General features: G+C 45.2%; 2 protein-coding genes across 2 annotated transcripts; one reads left to right on the forward strand and one right to left on the reverse strand.

Annotated features, from left to right (window-relative positions):
* Positions 1-398: 398 nt before the first annotated feature.
* enc3 (ectodermal-neural cortex 3) lies at positions 399-13,464 on the reverse strand. Its single transcript, XM_071925996.2, has 4 exons — positions 13,224-13,464; positions 10,826-11,860; positions 9,917-10,694; positions 399-2,097 (listed from the first exon to the last, which is right to left on the reverse strand). Exons 2-3 carry the CDS (start codon positions 11,846-11,848, stop codon positions 9,948-9,950), a joined length of 1,770 nt encoding a protein of 589 aa, XP_071782097.1. The 5' UTR covers positions 11,849-11,860; positions 13,224-13,464; the 3' UTR covers positions 399-2,097; positions 9,917-9,947.
* Positions 13,465-17,552: 4,088 nt separating this feature from the next.
* On the forward strand, positions 17,553-19,695 carry timm13 (translocase of inner mitochondrial membrane 13 homolog (yeast)). Its single transcript, XM_071926017.2, has 3 exons — positions 17,553-17,765; positions 17,980-18,048; positions 18,443-19,695. Exons 1-3 carry the CDS (start codon positions 17,646-17,648, stop codon positions 18,539-18,541), a joined length of 288 nt encoding a protein of 95 aa, XP_071782118.1. The 5' UTR covers positions 17,553-17,645; the 3' UTR covers positions 18,542-19,695.
* The last annotated feature ends 43 nt before the right edge of the window (positions 19,696-19,738 follow it).

A 19,738-nucleotide genomic window follows, 5' to 3' on the forward strand; every position in this document is an offset into this window, starting at 1 on the left:
CAGTTGACACTATACATTGCCGCTGGTCATTTAACCAAGGCAGGTGGTTGCAAATAATGCATCCTGTTTACACATAAAGCATAACTGGGTTTATATCACCTGGTATACCTGTGGCATTTCTACCACAAATGGGGCATTATTATAAACGGGATGAAGGCGATGAACTGTTAATTTAACTTTGACGACTGAATCCTCAGTGCGCAGACAGAGAGGAGGAAGCAGACGGGTGTTCCCGGTAAATACCAAAACCACTCCTAAGCTGAAATGTGTTTGGAAAGTATTCCAGGCACGTTAAGAGTACCTGTGTGATTACATGGCTGCCAAAGCTGTTTTAGTGGCACAGCTGCCGAATTCCAGTCATTCCCTGGAAAACAGAGGACAAACGGCGGAATACGTTTTTCAACCAGATGACATTTATTGACAAGTTACGACTCATAGAACATGGACAAGATATCTTGACATGAAGTAACAGGTGGCGTTTCATTAATAGCTTAATATATCAGGACCTTGCTTTGATATATTGAAAACTGCAGACTTGCCTGAATCTATGCACACTGAGCAAATGACTGTTGAAAGAAAAATAACTCAATTACTTGCTACAAAAATGCTTTGATTATTCACACTACCCAAGCTGGGCTAAGACAATGATACAAAATTAAGACCAATAAGATATTTCTTTGTACAAATTGTGCAAATCAAAGGCTTCTACAAATTAATTACAAAGCAAATATACAAAATATACACACAGAAGGCTTCTATTACAGATACTCAATACAGAGAGAAAAAATAATAACCTAGCTTATTTAACTAGCTTGGGCACACTTAGACTTTGTCATTTACATCCAGAATAATACTAAAGTGGGCTACTCAGGTTTTGGCAAAATGTATATTTTAGATTGGATCACTGGTAATCTTAAAATTTCACTTGGCAAAACAATGGTGCAGGTATCCTAAAACATCTGAAATTTCTGTTAAATTTCTCGCAGAGTGGTACATTCACAAAAACATTTTAGGCAGACGAGCTTTTGATGCCACTATCGGAAGAGAAAAGACACAAGAGATTAGGCTTCTTTCAACAAATACAGGCCAATGTCCATCTATACAGAACAGAAACTATACATAACCCTGAGACACAAAAACACATAAAAACGACATGATTTGCAACAACATAATTTCAAATCACGGCTTGAAACAGTAATGTATCTTCTTCAATCATCATTGGTCACATTCTCTCTGCCGAGCGTGTGTTTTAAGTTGAGGAAGAAGATACAAATTTAGTTGACCAAAATTGAGGGAAGCCGGAGTCCAACGTCTAAAAATACACAGAGGAAGATTGTTTCTGTGCACAAAATCATACACTTCCCCAAACGTCCTCCCTCCCACTCCTATTCCAGGCATAGCGAAGGCCTTATTCAGTCTATCAGCAGTCCAAATAAATTACACCTGAGTAACAGCACAGCGCCCAGTGTCAGGAGAGGAGAGCCAACCGCAACAATGTACAGGTATAGAAGTCCTTACAGAGGCTAAAGACTCTTTAAACTCACAATGACTAAGATGTTACAGATGTTCTTGGGTGATAGAGTCAGTAGAGCAGTACCGGGGCGATACAGTCAGTGCTTCTCCACAGCTTATTAGCCCTAGGGAGCAGAAAGAGGGTGCAGGCAGCCATTTCCCTTTTTTTTTTTTTTATGCAGAGACCAGTCCCAAGGCTAGCTGGCAGGCCAAACATTCCTAATGCCCAGAGCACACATCTACGCTATGTGTCCGTTTCTGGGCTGCGAGTGTTAAGAGTGTTATATAGAGGCGGCTGTGAAGTCCCTGCAGTCTACATGGCAACTAGGGCAGCATGGGAAAGTTACACAAGAGCCCCGGGTGGACAGATCAGGTGGGAAGAGGCCTCCGGTCTCTGGGCCTCCGTCTCCCCGAACCAGGCCTTTGGTCCTCCGCTGCGGAAGATATGCGATTCAGGCTGGATGGACCCACGGCGGGAATACACCAACCCACTTCTCCTCCTCCTCCTCCTCCTCGTCTTCCTCTTCAGCATTCCACAGCCACCGAAGGGAGACACACGCCTGCATTCCAGACACCACCGCTGATCTGGGGAAAGAGAGAGAGAGAGGAGGGAATACAGGGAGGGTGACAGACAGAGAGAGAGAGAGAGAGAGAGAGAGAGAGAGAGAGAGAGAGAGAGAGAGAGAGAGAGAGAGAGCATAAAGGAGTTAGGCATCTTAAGAACTCGGAGGAGCTGCTGTTTGAGGATCCTTCACCGCTCTGTGAAGGCCGACCACATGACCAGAGGGCAGCCTGGACTTTCTCAGGGAACGGAGAGGAATGCAGAAGCTTCGGGTTCCTCCAGACTACAGATCAGCTTATCACCATGCCATATTACCATCAGGCTTACCCACATAGCGTTAATAATGCCTTAGGACGGGGCATTATTTAACCAAAGTCCTCCTGGCATGCGGGATTAGGCCGCTCTAGCCATTTATGTCACTGGGAAATAAATATCTGCGGGTGGCAGCGGAGAATACCCCTCGCTGTAAAAATAAGCTTCTCCGGCTCTCCAGTTTTTGAGGAGAGACAGAAGGGCAGATGCAAACACAGATACTCCCAAACCACCCACTCATTCTTTAATAATACATGGCAGTACAAGGCTGTAGCCCATCGTATCATCCGATCTGGAGTTCCTGCATGTGTTGAGCAGCAGTTTCATTACAAACACTGCGGTGAATTCTTTAGGCTCCAGAGCTAGTCTCTCTCTCTCATCCCCGTCTTTCTCTGCGACCTCAAACAGATACTTTAGCATCTAATTTCCCTCCCCTGCTGTTACGATGGAATGCGCCAATGAGTTTCTTTTTGGGTGGGTAGGAGAGAAATGGGGATATGAGGTTTTTCTGATCTGCATCTTTTTGATGAGAACTCAATTCTGGATGGATGGAGGATGCAGTGTGTGTGTGTGTGTGTGTGTGTGTGTGTGTGCTCTCTGTCCTAAAGCAGACAGAGGCGACAGTTACAGGCAGTCTCTGCTGGGGGCTTGTTTGGATAGTCTAATGACTTCTCATTACCATGGCTGCCAAGGCAGGCTGATACTACAGAAGCCTCCACTGATCCATAAGCATCTGCTACTGTTATGAACACACCGCCTGAAGCTCAATAGTAGGACTCAGCTAGAGCAGTGTACTACTACAACCACTTACAATGCGCAGTAGGGAGGCAACATGAGGTTACAAATAAGCTTCAGATTAAGCAGCAATAGGAAAAGGCATTCTGCACGGAAACTTAAACTCTTTGGAAGAATGCTGTATTAGTATGTCAGGCATGTGAGGCTATGCAAACTATCTTGTAGGACGCCAGATTGCTATGCAAGATATTTATGCATGAAATTAAAAAAAAAATGCAAATAAACTTGCTCATTTTTTCCCCATTGGATGCATGGCCTAAAGGCAGAAACCAACCGTCTATGGTACAGTACATTTACTGCAAGACAACCTCAGCCTAGCCTTCCTGATCAAAGCCTAAGTAAAGCGGCAGTAGCAGCACACGTCACGTGCAGCAGCAAGCCTGATGGAAGTTTCCATTGCTACTCTCCGTGTGCGTGTGTGTGTCGTTGCCTGCTCCTCTTAAGTTCTGCTGCTGTTTTAATCTCTCTCAAGTGCAGATGATGAAGAGCACACCCCTGCATCTTAAATACTCCGCCACTCTGCTCTGCTTCAACCACCACAATATCACTGTTTCACAAGAGTTGCAGCTTTATATTTAGTCGTCTGTCTCCCCATTGCAGCGGGAGAGGGTTTGCACATGTATGCAGAGCTGCGTTCACGTTGTCAAGCCACCTGCATGATCTCAACTCGGGGCAACAATGAGAAGAAGGCACATGTGTGCAAGAGTGTATACGATAAGGATCAAAAAGGCCTTGCTGTAAATAGAGCATAGCTGATTGTGTCCTTTGTGTGTTTTGTGCATCATTGAATTGCTCTGAAATAAACCGTCTAAAGGGGGACAAAAAAGTTCAACTGTATTGTATTCCACAGAGATACACATGCACACACAAAGGTTACATGTCAGTCATCGTCAGCACAACCGTCCAACAACATCTTCCCCGTCTGACATTATCCAGCTTCAGCTCAGTCAGCCATTACACAACAAGGGTCCCACTGTCACCAGAAATGAGCTCCAGCCTGTCTCACCGTCCCTTCATTATTACCTGTCATGTCAAGGTCAATTATACAGAACACTGAGCTGTATCAGCAACGTTGTTCACCTCTCACCCACATCTCAAACCACATTCATTGTATGGATACACACACAGAAGCAGAGCTAGGCGCAGAAAAAACAGGAAAATACATGCAAACAAGATATACACTCATCCCCCGTTTGAAGATTCCTATTCAAACCTTTTTTAGACTGAACCAAATCCAAATTAAGCAAATAGGCTTTTACATATTTGGCTCTCTCTCCTGTCAGCAGGCTGTAAAATGGTTTGAATGAATAATTCTGATTATTCTGAGATGCAAACAGGTATAGAGAGAGGAGCTGGTGGCAGTGTTAATAAGTTAGCTTTAGCCCGAAGGTACCCAGATGCCCCGTGTCGTGTGTATCTATAGGGCTGGTCCACTACAATAACCAGAGGGAGGGAGCCCATGTGTCCTTCAGCCGGCCAAACAGATGGGCTGGGCACATATGAAATGACTGGAACTGGCATACTGAGGTTTAACTTGACTCGCTCTGTCTGTTCCCATCAGTTATCTTCCTCCTACACATGATGGGAACAATGCCAGATTGAGTTCTGCAATTATATTGGACCGAAAGAAAATAATTACCAAAATATAGGCTTTTGTATAATGATTGAAGATGCCTCCAGCACAGTACAAACCAAAATATAGCCTAGCCATAATAGCACACACACACACACACACACACACACACACACACACACACACACACACACACACACACGCACCTCAGGGCGAGGTCACATAAATCAAATCAATGACACCTGCATCACGACATTCATCCCCATTTCTTTAAGCTTCATCACACCTCTGACTGCATCTGGTCATCAGCATCTTCCAGAAACCCAATTACCCACAACGCACCACACCAAAGCTGAGTCCCCTTTCTTTATCTGTCCCTTGTGTCCAACAAAGCCTGCGCCATGTTTACTAATGACCACCTAGAATTACACTGTATCGACCAGCGTATAAATCACAGTCACATCTCGGGCAGCCCTGTTAATTTACCTCATGAGTTTACATTAGTTCAGTCTAGGATTAATAGGAGGCCAGCAGCCTGGCAGAAATACAATGAGCTGTGTCTTACCATCGGTGGCAACTGACAAATCCTCGCAAAAACATTATTCTCCAGTGTTGGATTGCCACTAGTAGTGGAACAAAGAGCTCCTCTGTGACCGGATACGAGCCACTCCAGTGTCACTTCAGAGGGGTAAATATTACGTAATTCAGATTAATTACCAAGCAGACAGACCCTGTCCCATCCCAGCTGGCTTTCTGAAAAGGCCCCACTAACTGTATGACAGCTCATCTCTTTTTAAGGAGGTAATCAAATTAGTCTGGGCGATTATTCAGCCATTTTAAGCATATTTCTCCCTTTTCCTTTTTGTAACTCTCAGCATGGAGAAAAGACCAATAAAAACTCCATTAGGTTTATGCAAATTTAAGCAGCCGTGCCGAGGGCCGTAATGTGGCAGATTGATTACTCGGGGGACCGGAGACGGAGTGTGTGTGCACGTGCTAACTCTGTGTGTATGTGTGTGTGTGTCTGGGTGGGGGGTGGGGGGTGGGTGTAGGCTGGGAGAAGGGAGGGAGACGGAGCGAAGGGGGATCGTTGTTGTACACAGATGCCACAATAAAAGGCTCATTCAGCTTGTGTTCCTGGTGGCCCTCACAGTTAGGCATTAATAAAACATTAGTATTGAGTGTGTGGGGCCTCTGCTCTCCTCCTCCCTGATCCCACAGTGACCTTTCCATTTTACAGCAGCTGTCTGGGGATGCAGGGAGCCCGGCGAGGACTCCCCCCCCCCCCCCCCCCCGTGACCCCTGACCTCTCCAGGTGTACCCGATCACACAGAGCCGTGCCCACCTCATAAGGGCTTCAGTCGAAACCGTTAAAAAAGAGAATGCTTGTGTCTGTGATTTTTTGCGAGGGGAGAGGGGTGATGAGGAGGGAGGGGATGGAGGAGGGGGGGAGGAGGGGGTGCTGAGAGAAGAAAGGCTATAAAGTAGATAGGGGGATAACAGCTAACAGTCATTTCTAGGGCCTTTATAGTTCAGTGGTTGAAAGGAGATAGAGGCTGTGTTGAACTTTGTGCAGGGATCTCCAGTTACAGCCTGTCTGCCTGTAGTCTGGTACCAACAACTGAGCTGGAGGCTCTCCCCCCTCCAACACCAGATTACACCCTGCTGCTATCCTGCCCACCATCTCCAAAACACACATTAATAAATACTCCAAGGATTGAAACACTAGATGGCAACTGCAAGGAGTCTACAGGCAAAAGTGAAATAAAAAAAGAGGGGGGAAAAGGGAAAGTAAAGCTGTGTAATTGATTCTTTATAGAGGTTTTGTATTTAGTCTATTGGAGAATCTTAAAAAAGTCATTTCTTTCGCCCATCTGGACCATAACAAAAACAAACCATAATACTTTCACATTTACAAATACTTTTCCACCAACAGTGGGTTCTGGGCTGGCCTGGAGTCTGTGGTTAGTCACATCTGGGGGGAATGCAGAGAGCTAGAGGCTAGGTGGTGACAAAGAGACCAGAAAAGGATGGTAATCCCACACAGGCCAACCGAACTGCCAGGACAACTGAAATGCCTCAACCGCAAGGCAGCATTAACAAATCTTCACTAATGGGGACCCAGGCCACACCTTCATTCCTCCCAAATTAGAGTAAGGATGGCTGGCTTTTTAAAGGACAGGCAATGCCAGCAATGCGACGCCTGTGTGTGTGTGTGTGAGAGAGACAGAGTGTGTGTGTGTGTGTGAGAGAGAAAGAGAGAGAGAGGGAGGGAGAGAGAGAGAGGGAGAGAGAGTGCGCATAAGTAGTATGAGTGGAAAACAAGAGTGGTTTCACAACTGCGTAAAAACTCACAACAACACTAGTGAATGCTAAAGCAGCTGACTGACTCTGGCGGTTTTCGGCCTCTCGTAAACATGAAAGAAACACACACACACACACACACACACACACACACACACAGACACACACACAGACACACAAACACACTTATTTCTCTCTCTGACCCCAGTTGAAAGTTGACAGCCTCGGGAGCAAAGTGTATTTTTAGGCAGGCGTTAGTCTCGGCTGCCAAACAGCGCAAAATATAGCTTAGCTTCTCCTGGTCTTACTCGCTCACCACTTCATCTCCTTCTCTCCATCTGTGCATGCGTGTGCGTGTGTGTGTGTGTGTGTGTCTCTCTCTGTGCCTCGCTCTATCTTTCCTCAAATTCCCTCCTTATCCCCCTTTTTTTTTGCCACTCCTCTCCTCTCAAGCCCCCTTGTCACGGGTGAGAGAGAGACAAGCATCTTGGTGCTGTGGCGTCAGGGTAAGATGCCTGCTTAACAAGCAAGGCTTCTGGAAATATGAGCTTTTTCCATCTCAGCTGTAATTAAACATAAAGAGAGTCAGCAGCAGGATGGTAGCTACCGTAACTGCAAGAGCTCATAAGGATTTGGTGCCTTGATCTTTCATAGCCAGTCTGTCTGTCTCCGTCCCGGCCCGTAGCCCAAGCCCAAAAAAACCTAGCCTAGCATGAAGGCAGCGGTCCATCTCACGCCGTACTGGTAACCCGTCAGTTCCATCACATCCAGCTGTTTACTGCAGACACAAGTCATACATAAGCCCTGTGCTTCTCACTTGCTTCCGCTCGTTCAGCTTCGCTTTCAAGCTCTTGGCAGCACACAAAGCAGCAAAATCACTTTCCTGTTTTCCTCCGACAGAAAAAAACGAACTGACCAATCTACCAAACTGACCAGCGTAAATAACAAAATATGGAGTAATATTGAAAGATTTCCTATTAATTCTGTGAAATTGTTGGAATTTCTTTCTTGATAAAATAAATGACAAGCCTTTTAACTGTAATTTCAACTATTGAAGGGGCACTGGAATACCTGGATACCATGGGTTTTTCCTATTTTGATCATGAATTGTCCTGGTATTTACTGTATTTCAATCATCCAAACATTTCATTAGTTCATATGACCTCCATTCCAGAGGGGTTAGGAGCAGCACGGTTCACATTCATGTCGATCTCAGACCAACCTTGTTTAAAACAGTAGGTTCCCCTTTGCTCCAGTCTAGTTTCAGTATTGGTATTTGTTTTCTTAGCTGATTGACTGGAGCTTTAAAGGGGCTGCACTTTCAACCAGTGAACCTGTAGCACAGTACAAAAACAAACACGAGGACAGATTGTGCTTTATGAAAGCACAGTGAATCTATTCAGATAGCTTAATAAAAGACTCCTCCTCTGTTTGCTCTGGCAGGATGTTTTGACTTTAAAACTTCATTACTCTAATAAAGATAAAAACAAAAGATGTGATGAAAGAAGAGCATGACGAGTGAGCTCTAAAAATGTAAATTCAGTAACTAGTGCGCCAAATAACTGTTTTCCATCGATTGCATCAGTGCCAAAACGAGAGCACAGGACAGGCCTGGAGTCATGAAACCTAAACCAGCTCTACCACCATAGGGTACACGTCAAAACAACCTGCAAAATATCACTGCGTTTCCTTTCCTCATTCCATCCACCAACCCCCCCACCCCTCCTTCTGCACCCTGTGTGAAAGCTAATACACCTCAGGAAAAATGTATCATCTCTTATCTGAGCGAAAAGGACATGAATCTGTGAAAACAGCCACCTGTCGTTTCTTCAGGCAGATTCTCCCTTAGGCCGACCGATTTTTCACCGATATGGTCTGTTACAGTTCAGTCAATCATAATCACATACCCTTGAAATGGATCCTTCCTTCATTCCTCCATTCCTTCCTGAATTCCTGATGTGATTACTGATCTGGCTTTATTACTCTGAGTAGCACGGAAGATATAGCATTGCCGATCCAGAAAAAAAGATGTACACTCTTGGTTTTAATAAAAGTGTCCACCCAATGAGATCAAGGGCTTGGAGCCAGAAGGGCATAACTTGCATTTTGGGCGAAAATGAGATCTATGTATCAAGTAAAAGCTCTTGAGGAAATCTATTTAGTAGTGTAAGTACCTTTGATTGTGTATTTATGCGATGACACTATCATTATAAAAACTATTTGCAACAGGTGGTCCACTTTTTTTTGTTTTGGCTCTTCTTTAAAGTTCCTACTTACGCCCCTCTGGCTCCAAGCCCCTCTATATGTTAAATGCCATGTGCCACATCACCTCTTATACCTTGCAACAGAAAGATACATTTTTCAGAACTGACTCATCATAGCCAGTCAGTTAGCACCCAGGGCCGGCCCTGCAGCACCCTGCCCACTTGCCTGCCTGGCCGTACAAGCACAGACCTGAGTCCTGCCTCTCCGCCTCGCTCCTGTCAGTGACAGAGGTCTGGTGTTGCAGCCCTCGGTCTGTAATTACCAGCCCTGCTGACATTCCTCCTGCTCTCTAAACCAAGACTCCACCATGTTTATCCAACACCCAGCCGTCACGGCAGCTAGATAATGTGTAACTGTAACCACTAGCAACCCTGACAACAGTTAGGGGATTTAAACTGGCCTTGACCAGCTCTAACTGACATTCACCTGGGTCATGCTCAGTGAAGAGTGACTAAGTGACATGTTTTTAATTAATTACAATAAAGATTTCCTTTTCTTTGAAGTCTGAGCCCATATTTATTTGAGATATAAACACATCAGAAATCACTGATAAACTGAGAGTTTATCAGTTTAAGGAAGATGAAATTACTCACCACAGAAACCTCCATGAGTGAGTACATCTCTCTAGGCTGAGAGGTACTTCCATGTGCTGACGAAGGCGGTGGGGATGAGCGAGTAGGGAACACTGGTCACACTGTCCCAGGAGTCGGACGAAGGGTCGTAACAGTCCAGCGTCTTACACCTCTGCGCCCCAAAGTAACCCCCGACCACATAGAGTCTGTTTCCCGACGCCACCGCGTGGCAGCTGATCCGTTTGGCCGTCACGTCGCCAAACTTGGACCACTGGTACGTCTCGCTGTTGAACCGGTAGGCAGAGCTGGCCGAGAACTCCGTGTCGCCGCCGATCACAACCACGTGGTTGCCGACCACCGCCGCGGCCGTGTAGCGCCACAGCTGCGGGCAGGCGGCCGGTACCGTCCACCGGTTCTGGCACGGGTCGAAGCACTGGACCTTGGGGAATTTGTCTCTGTTGACGCTGGTGCCGCCGAAGGCAAAGAGTTTGTTCTTGGCGCCGACCACAGCGGCGTTGCTCACGCCTTCTCTGAGCGGAGCCACCAGCGTCCATTTATTGGTCTGAGGGTCGTACTGTTCCACCTGTTTGAGAGACACAGACGGAGATGCGGGGAAGGAGCCTGCTAGAGAAGTGTGTCCGCCCACAACGTACAGTATGTGGTCGAGCTCTGCTGACCCGTGTCCGAATCTGGCGACCAACATAGGTGCAGCTTTGGACCACTCGTCGTGTAGCGTGTCGTAGACCCAGACATCTTTTGAGGCCCCGTTCTCAGACCCGCGCCCTCCGGTTACATAGACCTGAAATGAGACAGGGAAAGAAACCTCATTATGAATATTTTAAGACCCTCTATTACTGCTTTGCATGTGTACATTGTGATAAAATGAAATAAAAAACATTGCACACAGCCATAAGCACATCAGATACATACCTTACAACCAATGGCACAGGCGCTGCATTCTTTCCTGGGGCTGGGGATGTCTGTTTTGGGCGTGATCTCCTTGGTCTTGTTGTCGATCATGTAGACTTTATCGCACATGAAAGTCTGTCCTCCCAGAAGCAGCAGGGCCTGGCTGACCTTTCTGGGCCGGGCGCAGAACCCCGTTACAATACCGTCGTTCTGGAGGATCCTCATCTTGCAGCGTACGGCGTCTTCTACGATCTCCCGGCCCACCTTGTGGCCCATCACCAGCTCCTCCGAGGCGACGTTCTTCAGCAGGTACGTCTCAGGGAGCAGCGCCAGGCGGACACAGCGCAGCAGCTCAGGCAGCTCGCTGTGCCTCCGCTCCATGTCGGCCTTGACCCAGTCGATGACGGCCTCGTACACCAGGCTCTCGTCCTCCACCTCCAGCTCCTCGCTGAAGATCAGCTCCTGGACTTTGTCTCGGGGCAGGCTGAGGAAGTCCTCCGTCCTGTAGAGGGTAGCAAAGTTCGCCAGGCACATTCTCCACGACAGCTCGTATAGTCTCTGGCACTGGTGGGCGTCCGACAGCAGCATCATCCCCAGACAGTTGGACTGGTGGAGGTTCTTCTCTAGAAACTCTGCCGCCGCGTCCCTGATGTCGTGGAACTGGAGCATGTCGCCGGCTTCTAGGAGTGACTCTGCGTTTTCCTCGTTGATGATGACCCGGGCCGAGTAGGCGTAGTCGAGCAAGAGCTCCAGCACCTCCGGGTGGAGCGAGTCGTGGAAGTTGACGTCGGTGTCACGACTCTCCCTGAGCCCGCCGCCGAACATGGCCTCGAAATACCGGCTGCAGGAGGCCAGGACGGCCCGGTGGCAGGGGAACGCCCGGTTACCGGCCTTCAGAACGACATCAGTGAAGACTCTCCGTTTGCGCAGCAGGTTGAGCTGGGTCAACAGGCTGTCGGCGTGGGACGTCTTGTGGAACAGCTGGATGTTCATGGAGCCGGAACTGGACCGAGACTTTCTGTTTTCGTGGTTACTGACAGACATCCTGACTTGGACCTGGAGAGGGAGGAGAAAAACATTATCAGTGGAAGGAGCCACTGTATTTTATCAGTTTATTGCAATTGTTTATTATGGTTTTGACATCACTCCAAGAGGAAGAGATTGTAAAAATGTGTCACACACCCTGCCTTTGATGTGGACACTAGCAGACTACTGCAATCACTCTTCTCCCTTTATGATTAAGCCGAACACAGCTAACAAACAGCTGATAAATAAGCGAAATAAAAAGCCATTCAACAATAAATTAGTCATCACATATCATATGCTGGATGACTTCGGAAATGAACTTTAGACTTTTGCAGAGATGAAAGGAGATCAGATAAGGAGCAGAACAGGACTGCATGTGTACACTGTGTGCCAAAGGGTTTATCACCACAAAACCACATATCTATTTAAATCGATTCTTGACCTCGCCAGTGGCTACAAAAGAACATTATCATCTGACTCTTAATGTAGCCTTCTAATTAATAACAAGCAAGTGAGAGAGCACCTGGGTGTGTTGCCCTACATCATTTCTTTCCACCCCTATCAACATTTCAGGCCTGTGAGTCACACGTTGCAAGCCAATAAATTCCTGCCAGCCTGTTCTGTTCCCTTGCTGGCTCACATACAAGATGGTGCCAAAGGCAAAGCTTTCAAGCCCACATAAGATCTGACACCTCTGAACAGCTCCTTGAGGACAAAATTATGTAAGGACTGTGCAACAGATGAAAAATGTATCATTCTTTTGATCATCTTATGGTGGATTTAGACACGCTTGCAACCACTGCCTAAACTGAGATAATACTCTGGGATATAAATGCCCTGCCTGCCACTGAATATAAGATAAAATGAACTTTATTGAAACCTGATGAGATATTTCATTCCATTTATAATCAAAAATAATTAAGTTATAACACATTATTATTAAAAACCCTTCCACCTCATTCTGACCATTTGTAATAATCATGGCATTGCACAGATTTTCTTCTCGAGGGTTAAATCAAGACTGTGAACAACCAAATAAAATGCCATTGTTTCACTCCGGATAAATTCATGTCTGCTATTCAATCCGACAGAAAGAGGAACCGTGGACTTCCGTGGAGGGATCTGAACCCAACACGGCGTGAAATCCAATTCGTTTTGAGCAGTAAATGTAAAACCACGGTCAGCACTTCAGCATGCGCTCAACTTTCCTCCCAAGTTAGCAGCCTGCACACACTCACGCTGCTGCTACTATCGCCAGCTGGAGCAGAACATCAAAGGATCGGATGTTACAAACTGTAACTAAAGTAATTACACCTCGGAAGTCGGGGAAATGTCAAACAAGCACGTATCTTTGGGTGATCGATAGCTCGCGAGGATTAGTAATAATCCTTACCTAAATCTTCTCTCTCCTCGGAGCGAAGCGGATCCGGAGCCTTTATCCTGCAACTTGTTCAGCCGTTGATTCTTTTTGTGGCTGTTGCTCAATTTATACAAAACTGCTTTCCGATTTTAAAACAATATTGTGTCCTAAAATGCTTGACTGTTGATGGCCCATTGGTCTTGGTCGCCCGGTTGAAGATTTCACGCACAAAACGATTAAAAAAGTTTTGCAGCTGAAGCCTCTGTCCGGAAGACACGCAGCCTGCAGACGAGCAGCGAGCTTTGCACAGAGAAAGAGCAAAGGCAGTGGTAGTGTTGAGTCTGGCTCCTCCCACTCAGCTGCCACACAGGCTATTGTCCAATGGGCTCAGGTTCCCATCCCATGAACTGGCCTGAACATCAGCAGCAAATAATCACGTTCATCTCTGGGTTTAATATAATATACATTTTTTTTTATCCAGCCTGGGGGGTCAGAGAGTCCATCATTCAACAGGAGGACTCAGGTTCAAGCAGAGCTGGGAAGGTTACTTAAGAAATGCATTTTATTACAGTTACTGGTTACCTAATCAACACTGTAATCAGTGAAGTAATCCAAGGGGTTACCCAAACTCAGCAATGTGTTCTGATTGTTTTCAGATTAGTTTGTCATATTTGAGAAATAAAAGTTACCATACAGATAGGAAAAAGTGAAGAAAAAAAAACGTTTATTTATTTCAGGTTTGCATACAAAAACAATATCCTGTGTGCCACATTATCATGTGTCACTATTTAAATGCCCTGAGTTTTAGGCATTCAAGTAATCCTCTAATTATTCACAAGTATCTGTAATCAGAATACATGATTTTGTAGCTATAGAATATATAGCAACTATTACAAGTTTATAGGTTACAAGTATTCTGTTACTACCCAACCCAACCCTTGGTTCAAGCCCCCATGTTGGCAAGCAGCCGCCCTGCTGAAGTGAGCAAGACATTGAATCCCTACCAGCTCCGGTCTCCTCTGAAGCTGACCGTGTTTATGTACCTGTGGAAGTGAGCAAGCAAAAAGACTTTCCTTATGGGGATCAATAAAGTATGACACATCTGATCAGAAGCTCTCCTATAGACAATCTAATACTGATAATATAATGGTGAGTTGAGGAACACTGAATGCCATATTAACTCAGTAATCAGCACCAGGCACAGTGTTACCCGGCTCTGTGTGCAGGCTCCACACAACCTAACAGTCTTAATGATCATATGGCAGGTTAAAGTCCCTCTGAGGACCGTGGGGTATTTTCTCCAGCTGAATTCTTTGCATTTTCTGAAGGATTTGAGCAATCATGAGGTTTACAGAAAGTTATCAAGAATGTCTCTCACTTCAGACCGGCCTATCAGAATCAGAATCTGCACATACAAGGAATTTCAACTTGGTGGGCTTCTCACGTAGGTCACATTAAACATGATACAACACAAAAAATATAAAAAGTAGAGTAAAAATGTAAAAGTAGAAATATAGGGAATAGGTCTCTTTCTCTCTCTCTGTCTGTGTGTGAGTGTTTAGGAGTAGTACATAAAATAAAGTAGTATTTAAGTACAAGTAGTATTTAAAAGTGTAAGTAGAATATAAAAAAATACAGTAGAAATTTAGCAAATAGGTCTCTTTTCTGTACAGTATGCATGTGGTTCTGTGCTGGAACCTGACTGACTGCACTGAGAGGAAGCTATGTAACTCTAATAGAATAAAAGCAGAAATATATGCAGATCTAGAGTTCAGAGCATTGCGAACACTGCAATGAAAAAAAACCCTTATCCTACTTTGCATGATAGGTATAGCCAGGAGAAGAAAAAATACTAAGATGTATGTCAAACAATAGAATGGAGATATATTGTTCAAACCTATTGAAATACCACAGATCCACTTGAAAGATCAAGAAGAATGAAACAGGGGTATTTTCATATTTGGGGTCTCAGACTTTTTCCAACAATAGAGGAGGCTCTGGGGCCTTTTGGGTGATGGAGGGGGAGGGGGGGTTAGATCGCTCTGTCCCAACACTGACTGACTGGGAGAGACTGGCTGCCCACCCACCCCATTGATCTTCAAAGCAGCGTGGGACCCGGGTTCACCACCACCGTCATCAACACCACAAGCACCACTATACCAGCTGGCCAGGGTCGATGCCACACTGCTCAGGTTTCCTCTCTCTCTCTCTCTCTCTCTCTCTTCATCTCTCTGTCCCTCTGGCTCTCTCTCTCTCTCTCCATCTCTCTCCATCTCTCTCCATCTCTCCATCTCTCTCTCGCCCTCTTACTGTCACTCAACAGCTGCTTTTGAAGATTAAAACCCGCTGCTCTGTTTCTCCGCTGTCTGATCTTGTGTGTGTGTATTTTTTAGAGAGAAACAGAGACTTATTGAGCCAGTCAGCTTTCCTTTTATCTATTATTCCCCATTGTTTCCTTACAAGAGATTTGTATTCTTGTTCTACTCATATCTCTAGCTACCAAATGTCTTTTCTTACACTTGACTGTCCTGAAGTAAACACTAAGTCAAATGTAACCTCACAGTTTGACACTCATAAACACACTCGTGGGCAATTCACGTTCTCACAACCATTGTTGCCAGCGCTTGTTGAAGCCTCATGTAGCTCTCTGAGCCAAATGCTTTCATACACACAAGTGTGCCAAAGGGAGATTAAGAATTTAAGCAGATTAGTTTAATGAACTCATGATTGTAATCTAGGGTTAATTCATTTTGCTGCACTTTAACCCCCACCCCCCCTCCCCCATTTATCCCCGTGGCTTGAGGCCAAACTGGTCTGTGGACATATGTGCATGTGTTTGTGTGTTTGCGTCTGTGTGTGTGTGTGTGTGTGTGTGTGTGCATTGTGCAACTGGTCATTAATTACTCTTAGGCAGGCACGCCATCAATCAGACCCCCCGCAATTCTTCCTCAGTCCTCCCAGCATTGCAACAAGACGCTCAAAGGGTGTCAGTTTAGATGACAGTAACCGTCACTCCATTGTTGGCTGTTGGCCTACTGTACCACGTATTCATGCACTCATGGCAGGTGGTCGTCTCGGTGAGGTCATCCCATCTGAAACATAAGGAGAGGGGTCCTCAGAGGGGTCATCCTCATGTCTGGGCCTCTACACCAAAACAATGCAGAGTTATAATGACTGTCTATTTATATATGCAGTCAACTCATGGTCTCAAATCTCGTTTTAGTTTGGTGTGTAATTCTTATTTACCCATTCACCCAGGCAAGCTGACTACGAAATCGTTCTCATTTACAGTAACTGCCTGGGAGTGACTGACCCAACAATAATGCAGAGGTAGGTGTGGTTTATGGAATGGGTAAAGGGGAATATGGCACATCCCAATCAAAATCTGTTAAAGGGTCCATATTATTCGGTTTTCATGATTTTGCTTTCAAATACAAATGTTCCTCATGGTGTTTTACAAATAAATGTAATTTAATTAAAAGGTATTTATTGAATTAATTTGAAGTCCCCACTGTCACAATACTGGACCCTGATTGGCTGACAGTACCAGCTCCTACAATTCAAATGAGGCAAACCAATGAGGAGGGGAGGGAGGTTATCGATTCAAATGCTGTAAGCTTTTCTCTTAGGAAAGATTTGAATAATTATTAAGGACCCGGTCAAGGCCAAGTCCAGTTGTGATGTGTCAACTGGAGTCAGACCAAAACTGCCTGTTTAAAAAGGATGGAGCAGTAACCACCAATATAACCACTCAAACAAAATCTATTTTTGACAAGATCAACATTAAACATGATTCATCAAATGTATAGAAAAAGAGGAAAATGTTATTGTTATAACTGGGACCCCTTAAGTAGGCCTAGTTCAAAGTCTAAAGTGAAATAAAAACCACTCCTCCTATAATCCAAATCTCCTAGAGTGGAGTGAAATTATATATTGGAGTATAACGCCACCGCGTGGCAAGCAAGTGTGTGTGTGTGTGTGTGTGTGTGTGTGTGTGTGTGTGTGTGTGTGTGGTGTTGACAGGCCGTCGGTGTCTCCGAAGTATTACAAAATATGGGGCTTACGCAGGCAGTTGCATCATGCAATAAAAACATTTGCCCTTTCAGCGGCGCTATATTATCACACTAGACAAAGCTCACTGACCAAAAACTTCCCTTTTTTTAGGTTAGGTTTTAGGTTTTCAGGTTAACAACTTTAACAAACTCAGATTTTTTTTTTTAACAGCAGTATACACAAAAGTCAAGTGAACAAAGTTGACAGCTGTGTAAACAGTAATGAATAGCACATTTAACACATAAACTACATTTCCCTTCAGTCGTCCATACGGAAATGACGTATCGAGTTTTCCGCCGCTCTCAAGGGCAACTAACGTTAGCTAACTTAGCAGTGGTTCTCCGCACGTGCAGCTACAGAAGATTAACAAATTTAAAGTTTTCGGTATCAACCCAGGTAGAAATGGACGGGTTCGGTTCAGACTTCTCAGCAGGAGGAGCAGGCGGTAAAATGGACACCGGGACGATCATGGAGCAAGTCAAGGTCCAGATTGCGGTAGCTAACGCACAGGAGCTCCTGCAGGTAAGTCGTTGGATAAAGTTGGCTAGCTGCTAGCTAACCTTTACGTTGTAACATTATCCATTTTGTGAAATGTTACATCATAAATGAGCTTTGAGTCTTGTTAGCTTTCATGCTTGTTTGCTCGCTAATGTTTCCTTCATCTGCATCGTCCAGAAATGTCATTTGACGTCGTTTACTAGCGAACTAATCGCCTCTCCATGGTATCATGTTACAGAGAATGACAGACAAATGCTTCAAGAAGTGCATAGGTAAACCAGGAAGCACGCTGGACAACTCTGAGCAGGTATGCTGGGCCATCAGATGAGCAATTTGACCCTTTCAAATGCAATAGATCAGTGTCTCCCAAGCCTGGCTGTCCTCAAGCACCCCCTGTCTAGTTGGACTCTTGTACACCTGATCCAATGAAGGGCCACATACTTTAATGCCAGCCCTGTTCAAGTAGATCTGTTTCTACTGCTCAACCAATCAGCATTGAGCCCTTAATTGGTTCAGAGCAAAGATGAAAGCAAAAACTTGCAGGACAGGGGCACTTGAGGACTGGGTTGGGAAACACTGTAATAGTGACCCCCACTGTTTCTCAATCAGGATTATCTCATAACCACGTCTTTCATATAATACTTTCAGTTATATGACTGAATTATATGCCTTATGTGTGGTTTTTTTTTTTGTCACTGCAGAAATGTATTGCCATGTGTATGGACCGGTATATGGACGCCTGGAACACTGTGTCCCGAGCCTACAACTCCAGGCTACAGAGGGAAAGAGCTCGCATATGAACATCCTTCCTTCCACCCTTCCCCTCCTCAGGCTACTGCACCTCGACTTACATGAGGAAGAGCGCAGCTCACCGGCCGAGGCTGTGAGCTGGGCATGGGTGTGTGACGGCAGCCGCACACCGTCTACTTCTCTGTGGTAATAATACCTCACAGACAGGCGGGCAGAGCCTGTGCATTCTAGCCATAACAATATATCTGTGGACATTTTCATTTCACACTGAGGAACAGTTCAACAATTAAGTTTGACTATTATTATTATTAGATTATGTTTTTATATGATAAATGATTTACCAGATGGTTAACAGCTAAGCATGTATTGTTAAACGCTGCAATAGTGACATGACTAACTCCACTGCAGTGCCACAGCCTTTGCTGTTGCAGTATTTCAACTGGCACGTGTTTACTACAGTGTGGCTACAATAGAAAAAGAAATACATGAGTATCTTGAGTTCCAGAGGCGGTATAATTGGGACACATGATACAGATTTCCTTAAAGACTAGGTTAGGGTTAATGGGGCCCAAGTGTCCAATTCTCTACAACTGCTCCCTAAAACACTGTGTCAGCATGGTGCCCATTCTTTTGTCACAGTGTGTGTGTTGAGACAGACAAAGTGTGTGTGTGTGTGTGTGTGTGTGTGTGTGTGTGTGTGTGTGTGTGTGTGTGTCTGAAAATACCAGAAGAACCACAGCTGAACCCCCACTGGGGCAATGCAGGTTTTCATTAGCATGCTATTACTCTACAGACCTACTTTTCAATCACCAGGAAGAATTGAGGAACAACTTTGTGTTTTCATAACCGTGAACTTGACATTCAAAAGCCTCCAAACAGTCCTATATCGGAGTACGCCTTGAGAACAAAACTGTTTTGTCTGACCTGTTTTCTAGTTGTCACTCTATCTGCCGCCCTCCACAGTAGTGGGCTTGTTTGAACAGGGTCTGCCTTGCTGCAGACAGGGTACTGAACCCTTCTCAGCTTTGTGTGCACGGTTTGTCAGATGTCTGGGAACCGAAATCCCTCTTTCATCCCGTTGACTTTGTGTAGAGAAGTAAGAGCCAAAAAAAGCCAGTGAACATTATTTGCTGTGTGTTTGGAGGTGTGCTTGTGACCAAATGGAATGGTTTTAATGAGAAATCAATAAATCCTGTCAATCAAGTCTCTTGTTGCTGGTTTTGTATCAGTGTTTCTTCTCAAAAAGA

This window comes from Centroberyx gerrardi, chromosome 9 (assembly GCF_048128805.1).
Source record: "Centroberyx gerrardi isolate f3 chromosome 9, fCenGer3.hap1.cur.20231027, whole genome shotgun sequence".
Lineage (NCBI taxonomy): Eukaryota > Metazoa > Chordata > Actinopteri > Beryciformes > Berycidae > Centroberyx > Centroberyx gerrardi.

Excerpts from the sequence above, each read along its gene's own strand:
- timm13 (XM_071926017.2), top strand. The coding sequence starts at position 17,646 with ATGGACGGGTTCGGTTCAGACTTCTCAGCAGGAGGAGCAGGCGGTAAA. Across the intron at positions 17,766-17,979 it reads ACGCACAGGAGCTCCTGCAG|AGAATGACAGACAAATGCTT; the intron begins GTAAGTCGTTGG and ends ATCATGTTACAG. Across the intron at positions 18,049-18,442 it reads CGCTGGACAACTCTGAGCAG|AAATGTATTGCCATGTGTAT; the intron begins GTATGCTGGGCC and ends TTGTCACTGCAG.
- enc3 (XM_071925996.2), bottom strand. The coding sequence starts at position 11,848 with ATGTCTGTCAGTAACCACGAAAACAGAAAGTCTCGGTCCAGTTCCGGC. Across the intron at positions 10,695-10,825 it reads CCTGTGCCATTGGTTGTAAG|GTCTATGTAACCGGAGGGCG; the intron begins GTATGTATCTGA and ends GTCTCATTTCAG.